Source organism: Cynocephalus volans, chromosome 3 (genome assembly GCF_027409185.1).
Source record: "Cynocephalus volans isolate mCynVol1 chromosome 3, mCynVol1.pri, whole genome shotgun sequence".
NCBI lineage: Eukaryota > Metazoa > Chordata > Mammalia > Dermoptera > Cynocephalidae > Cynocephalus > Cynocephalus volans.
The window spans coordinates 104,380,580-104,388,725 of record NC_084462.1 but is presented as its reverse complement, the minus strand read 5'-3'; the positions used below and the strand labels follow the sequence as shown (position 1 = coordinate 104,388,725).

Here is an 8,146-nt window from a genome sequence, read left to right as displayed (position 1 = left end):
AATCCCCTAATAGTCCCCAAAGTCCAGGCAAGATATCTGTATAACACCGATTCTTTTTTACTTTATAGTTAATCCAAATGCAAAGAGTGTTGCAAAGCTACTCATAATACAGACAAAAAAGTTGGTGTTAAACAACAGTTTATTTCCTATTTCCAGATTCTCCTCTTTTCTACAACTCATAATTTCAACGGAATGTGAAATTATCCAAACTTATCAGAAATTCCATTAAAAGAAAGATTTGAAATGGAAGCTTCTGACTATGTATAATTCTGCATTTTAAAGTCTTGTTGGTTGTTGGGAAATCATATGAAATAGGTGTAATTGATATCGGGTGAAGGATCTCATAACCTAAAAGTCTCCCCTTAAGCCTATGCACTTATCTCAAATCAGCAGATTGGTCATCCCCTGAAGTTAGGAAAATTCAGTTTCAGATTCTAAAACACTATTTATCTATTCAGATTTTTCAGGTATGCCAAATAAGAAAATTCATAAGACCAGAAAAAATGTCTAAATTAATACCCACCAAAGAGTTGGTTTTCTCACCCCCTTGATCCCATCATATTCATATTTACCTGTAGCCAAGCAGTGAATGCATATGTACTACCCATGCAGTACCCATGGTTTACTTCTACAACCAGTAATCATATAGATAGTGATTTATTTCTATAGTTTTTGATATTTAACTTTTTCATCGATGGCACCTGGGAAAAGATTTGTTCATAGCTGTTAAATACTCTCCATATCATCTTCTTCATTACTTTCCCAACAGATGAGATATGCAACAAAAAAACATTGAAAATATTTATAGACATAAATATTGGTTCCAATATTTTGAAGGAATGTTGTCTTTTTAAAAATCATTGGAACATAATTGATTATACATATTTGTAGGGTACAGAATTGAATATCAGTACCTATATACAATATGTAGTGATCAAATCAGGATAATTACTATATTCATCATTACAAAATGTAACCATTATTTGTGACTCTTAACCAGTTTCTCACTAACCAACCCCCTCTCCCTTTCCCACCTCTATTAAACACAATTCTGTTTTCTCTTTTCAAAGGCCAACATATCATTTGGATTGTTCTTTCTTTCTTTCTTTCTTTTTTATTTACTTATTGTTTAGCTCTCACTTAAGAGTGAGGGCATGCAATATTTCTCTTTCCATACCTGGCTTACTTCGCTTAGCATAATTTTCTATAAATTCATTTATGCTGCTACGAATGGCAGTATTTCATTCTTTCTTATGGATGAGTAGTATTTCATTGTGTATATATACCACATTTTCCTTATCCCGTCATCTGTCAATGGACATTTAGGTTAGTTACAACTCTTGGCTAGTGAAAATAGAGCTAGGACAAACATGGGGGTGCAGGTATCCCTTCGACACAATGATTTCCATTCCTTTGGGTTTACATCCAGGAGTGGGGTTGCTGGATCACATGGCAGTTCTATCTGTAGTTGTTCGAGAAATCTCCACACTCGGGACCAGCCCGTGGCTCACTTAGGAGAGTGCGGTGCTGAAATCTCCACACTGTTTTCCATAACAGCTTCACTAATTTGCCGTCCCACAATCAGTGTAGAAGGGTTCCCCTTTCTCCACATCCTCACCAGCATTTGTTGTTCTCTGTCTTTCTAATAATAGCCAATCTAACTGGGGGAAGATGATATCTCAGTGTGGTTTTCATTTGCATTTCCCTGATTCTTAACGATGTTGAGTATTTTTTCATGTATCTGTTGGCCATTTGCATGTCTTTTTTGAGAAGTATCTATTCAACTCTCTTGCCGATTTTTTAGGTCAGGATTTTTTTTTTTTTTTTACTATGATGTTGTTTGAGTTCCTTGTATATTCTAAATATGAATCCGTTGGCTGATGTATAGTTTCTGAATAGTTTCTCCCATTCTATAGGTTGACTTTTCACTCTGTCAATTGTTTCCTTTGCTGTGCAGAAACATCTTAATTTGATATAATCCCATTTGTTTATTTTTTCTTTTGTTGCCTGTGCTTTTGGTGTCTTATTCATAAAAACTTTTCCCAGTCCTACATACTGAAGTGTTTCCCCTGTTTTTCTTTTAGGTGTTTTATAGTTTCAGGTCTTTAATCCATTTTGAGTTGATTCTGGTATATGGAAAGAGGTATGCATACAGTTTTGTTCTTCTACATATGGATGTCCAGTTTTCCCAGCACCATTTATTGAAGAGGCAGTCCTTTCCCCAACACATGTTCTTGTTGCTTTTGTTGGAAATCAGTTGGCTGTAAGTACATGGATTGATTTCTGGGTTCTCTATTCTCTTCTATTGGCCTGAGAGTCTGTTTCTATGCCATTGGATTACTATAGCTTTAGCGCATAATTGAAGTCATGTAGTATAATGCCTCCAACTATTTTGCTTTGTTTTGTTTTCTTTTTTCTTTTTTTCTTTTCTTTCTTTCTTTCTTTCTTTTTCTTTCTTTCTTTTTTTTTTTGTTTGTTTTTGCACAGGACTGCTTTGGCTATTTGGGGTCTTTTGTTGTTTCATATGAATGTTAGGACTGTTTTTTTCTATCTCTCTAAAGAATGTCATTGGCATTTTGATGGGATTGCATTGAAGCTGTAGGTCACGGGGTAATAGGGACATTTTCACAATGTTAATTCTTCCAATTCAAGAGCATAAAATGTTTTTTCATCTTTTTGAGTCTTCTTTAATTACTTTCAGTAATGATTTGTAGTTTGTATTTTCATTTGATAAATCAAAATTTAAAAATTAATTTAAAAAGAAATGTGGCATATATACACAATGGAGTAATATCTATGAAAAAGAATTAAATCCTGTCATTTGCATCAAAATGGATGAGCAGGAAGACATTATGTTAAGTGAAATAAATCAGACACAGAAAGATAAATACTGCATGTTCGCATTCATATGTGGGAGTTAAAAAAATAATAAGTTGAATTTTTAGAAGCAGAGAGTATACTTGTGGGTAACTACTAGAAGCTTGGAAGGGAAGAAGGGACGGAGGACAGTGAGAGGTTGGTCAATGGACACAAAATTACAGGTAGATAGGAAAAATAAGTTCTAGTGGTATACAGTGGTGCTAGGCATCTATAAATGACAATAATTTCTTGTATGTTCTCAAATGGCTAAAAGAGAGGAGATCAAATGTTCTCATTACAAAGAAACAATACATTTTTGTGATGATGAATTTGCTAACTACCCTGATTTGGTCATTACACATTGTGCACACGTATTGAAATATAACTCTGTACCCTGTTAATATGTACAATCAATAAAATTCAATGAAAAAGTATACCAATTCCTTAAAAAAAAGAGACAGTTAAAATGTAAATGGATATACATCTTCTCCCCCTACATTGGTAGTATAAGTAATCAGAGTAAAACATAATGTAGCATTTGTTACATGTTGAGATTTATTTATTTGTTTGTTTTACAAAAATCAGAGAGAGAGGGAGTTATACTTACAACAATACAGATAGAATATATCAACCCATGACCCAAGTCACATTTTCATTCTTATTTGGGTGTTGGTCCTATTACTCCAACTTAGGTTGTGTGTAACCTTATAGGTATAAGTAAGAGCATTAAAAATAATTCACAACAAAAAAGTACTACAAACTTTATAAAATTAATCATTGTAACAAAAGAGTATAAATTGAAAGACTATCAAATGATTAGTGGGTTTTACTGGAGTCTTACAGTGCATCCAAGAAATTCACATGAATTAGATTTCCATGGCTATTTTCTTCTCCCTGTCTTTGAATTTGGATTCATACATCCAAAAATCATCATGCAAAATAGTATCAGGAAAGAAACAGGGAGAGAAAAAGATTATTCCACCTCTCTCACATAAACTTTCCTTTAACTGCTTTGTCTAAAAGCTCTTTTAAAAAGCAGTTTTCACTGGTATTTTTTTTTACATTTGAAAACATCTCTATGAAAAGTCTAAATATGCTCAAGTAATAGCATCTTACCAAGAACTTCCATTTGGCAGCAGAGTCTAGAGATCACAATATCCTAGCTCTTACCGATATAAAAAATACTTCACAAAAGACAGTTTATATCACATAAAACTTTATCTAGCTACCTACCTACCTATCTATCTACTAATCTTTACATCTAGTTCTCTCCTCACCTCATCATTCTTACTCTGGCAAAGATTGTAATGAAAATTTATCCAAAAATCAACGTCAATTAAATAATTACTCATTGTAAAAAAGCAATAGCATAATAATTAAGCAACAACTTTAAGTTTCTCTTGTTCCACAAAAATTGTGAGCAGAGAGAAAAACCTTTGGGTTTTTCTTGTATCTTGAAGGGTTTTTGGCAAATGTTCTTGAGTTTTAGAATTCTTCACAAAAGCACTGAAGATTAATGGCATCTCTTCCGAAAGACTCCACAGTTTTTGCTGCAAAAGGCAGTTTATTTTTTAAGATATTCCCAGGACAAATAAATATGTTAAGTGAAAGACATTTGGGGCATTTTTGAAACACCAGCTAAAATATTCCACATTAATTAAGTTCTTGAATCTGAACATACTTGTGCATATAACTGCAACCAAAAGAAAATTTACACATATAGCCTTAATTGGTCCATTTATAACCTTATTTAAAATTGAATAATGTTAGTATTTTCCTGATATAAACATGTTTTATTTTCATGTTAATACTGTAGACATTTTTATGCCATGATTTTAAAACTGCCTTGGTTCTAAAAACAATATCATATACTGTTAAACTGTAAATCTCTTCCCTTATTTATTTAATACATTAATCAAGAAAAAAAGCCACACTGATGAAGAAAAATACATTCCTCTTATAATTTGGCTTAAAATGGAAAGTTATAAATTTCCTTTTCTTAATCTTTTTATCATGATAAGTGATAATTAATGCACATAAAATTTTTGGTTTTCTCCATTTACTCACTCGTGACAGAAAAGAATAACAACTTGATATTTATCAAATACTGTGGTTGCAACATATCTTTCTTTGTGTAGATACTAATTGGATTGTATATATGAAACTATAGTTTGTAAATATCATTTGGTAAGTTCTAAGTAACAGTTAATTCTTTAATGTTGCCATCACTTAAAAAAGATGATTTGCAAAGCAAGGAGCCCAGGAGAATTATTTCTTATGATTTTCACTACAATTCCAATAACTACCAGCAGGGGGCAGTGATACTTTGTGTACCTTAAAGCTAATATTGAAGCTAAGTCTTTATTTGCAACAAAACCTATTTGTACACAAAAACATTGATAGCTTATTACTAAGCACAAATTTCTTATTTTGTAACCAAATATGAAAAAAAGTAATTTAACCAAGATGGAAAGCAATATAACACTTTAAAAATGAAAGCATAGGCTCTCCGTAAATTCAATTATCATAGGCTACACCTCTTAATTTAATTCTAGTTTTGACTTCCCAAGGCATTAAGTGTCCATATTGTCAGCATGAAACAAAGTGTACTGCTTTGCAACTCATTTCATAATATTTTCTGATTTGTAAAATTCTCCAGCCTCCCTACTCATTCTACATCATCATAAGGAGATATCATGGCTGTATGGTTTATTAGCTAAAACCGTTTGGTTTTCTTAGGACTTCATCAACATTTGTTACAAAATATATCCAGGGTTTTCTTTAGAAGAAGAGACTGCAAATTCGTTTAAATGATAAGTGGTAGTGGCTCAGAGAAGTACATAGAGAATCACTGCTTTTCTGTCAGAGGCTAAGCTCCTACAACAGTATGAAGTTCCTAAGAATTATAGAAATTTTGCTAATTTTTCATTCTTTAGGGGCAAATCAGTTGCTATCTGAATGTAATTGTCATTACCTCCTAGTGCTCCTTTCATCTATACTTCCTCTTCTCACTCTTTGTTCCTCTTTCCCAGTGAATTGATTATTAATATTGAGTGTCCTAACTGGAACAGTCATTCCTGATATTTTTATAGACAGTCTTTGTTTCTTGAAAAAATTACTAACATTAACTAGTTTTTCTGAAATTTCAAATGTATTTTGAACATATGCATGAGAATAAAGTTTTAAAATGCACTGACCTTGTGCCTTCACAAATTATTGGAAATTGCAATTAGATAAGAACTCTAGAAATAAAGCCAAGCACAGCATTACAACCAATTCTGTGTGCTACTAAAACTGTGATATTTAATGCCCAGGAAGTTAAAAGTATAAGCTAACTAGAACTAGAATTTAAAACTAAAAATAATGAGAAGGAGTTGCCTTGTTAGAATTTAGAAACTTATTTTTTAGTTTCCTTATAGCTGTCTTTACTTCTTGATTCCTCAAAGTATAGATTACTGGGTTCAGAATGGGAGTGAAAATGGTATAAAACACAGACAGGATCTTGTCTACCAGAAAGCTGCTCAGTGGCCACATGTAGATGAGCATGCATGGCCCAAAGAACAGAAAGACAACAATAAAATGAGCTGTGCAGGTAGAAAGGGCCTTAGATGATCCTGTGGAAGAAAGATGCTTGACAGTAACCAGGGCAATAACATATGAATTGACTAAAAGAATAAAGCAGAACAAAGCAATTATGCCACTTGTGGAGATCATAAAGAGGCCCAGAACATAAGTATCCACACAAGCCAGCTGAAACACCACAGGAAGGTCACAGAAAAAGCTGTCTACTTTATTGGAACCACAGAATGATAAAGTGAGTGCAAATATGACCTGGCTCATTGAATGCATGATTCCCACAACCCAGGAAGCTACCACAAGAGCAACACATACTCGGGGACTAATGATTGAAGCATATTGGAGGGGCTTACATATTGCAATATACCTATCAAAGGACATAGCCATGAGTAAAATAATCTCCGTACCAGTGAAAAGGTGTAGAAAGAATATCTGGGTGATGCAGCCATCAAAAGAGATGGCTTTGTGACCAGTTAGGTAGTCTGTAATCATCTTGGGGGTTGCAAAGGAAGCAAGAGACATATCGATGATGGAGAGGTTGGTGAGCAGGAAATACATAGGAGAGTGTAGGTGAGTGTCAGCTATGACTGTGATGACTATGAGGCTGTTGCCCACCATTGCTGCCACATAAAACAAAGAAAACACCGTGAAGAAAAACATCTGTAGCTCCCAGGAGTTAGAGAGCCCCAGCAAAACAAACTCAGACACAGTAGACTTATTGGCCACATCCATTGTCTTGATTCATAGATAGAAGCCTGTATCAAAAAAATAAGTAAATAAGACAAAGTATGAGTCAATTGAAGCAAATGTTCTATTTCCAAGAATCTACTTTCATAGTCTTTGTTGCCTCTCTGAAAACTTATCTTTACTATTCTTTCCATCTTTCTCATTTGGTATATTCGTTTAAAAGGAAATTATAAAATATTAGAGATTATAGCAAGATACCCCTTAAACCACAGGTATTGAAAATAACACATTCTTTTCTGGTATTAAATGGAAATCAACCTGAAATTTTATCATTCTGAGTGGACCTATCTACCTATTTGTTTATTCATTCATCTACATGATCCTAAAGATAATATCTACCAGTTAGTAAGCATTTACTTTATGCTGACAATGTGTTACATGTGCACACAAATATATATGTACACATACATGTTTAGTCATTAGATTTTATCCATAAAGATATACTTACTGAAAAAAATATGAGGAGTCTTCAAAAAAATTAATGGAAAGATTTATGTTATCTTTTAATGCCATTTTTCCACAAAGTTTTTGAAGTGCACGTGTATAAAGTTATATCACAAATACGGGCTCTTAGGCAACATTACAGTGAGACTTCTGTATACAGTTGCAGATCTCTCATAAATTTCCAGAGAAGAGCTGTTAATATAGTCACAGATAAAAGTTTCCTGGTTGAAACCCAGCAGAAGCACACAAAAAATTAGTTTGCTGATATCATCCAGAGGAAGAAGACTGATTGAGTATCAAGTTTACTACATTGTAGTTACACAACCAAAGAAAAGGCATTTAACCTCTTTCAGTCACAATTTCTTTTTTGTTAAAATATGAGTCTGTTCCTCCTACAAATATTTATAATTCTATAATTTAAAATAAATCCTTTCTCCTAAAGAATATATTACATCATTTTTTATGGGAAAGAGCTCAAAGATCAATCTCTTTCATCCCACCCCTGTTTGAATTCTTCCTT

General features: G+C 33.2%; 1 protein-coding gene across 1 annotated transcript; it reads right to left on the bottom strand.

Moving 5' to 3' along the window:
• Positions 1–6,213: 6,213 nt before the first annotated feature.
• LOC134372642 (olfactory receptor 4K2-like) lies at positions 6,214–7,167 on the bottom strand. The gene has a single exon (XM_063090078.1). It carries the CDS (start codon positions 7,165–7,167, stop codon positions 6,214–6,216), a length of 954 nt encoding a protein of 317 aa, XP_062946148.1.
• Positions 7,168–8,146: the final 979 nt, after the last annotated feature.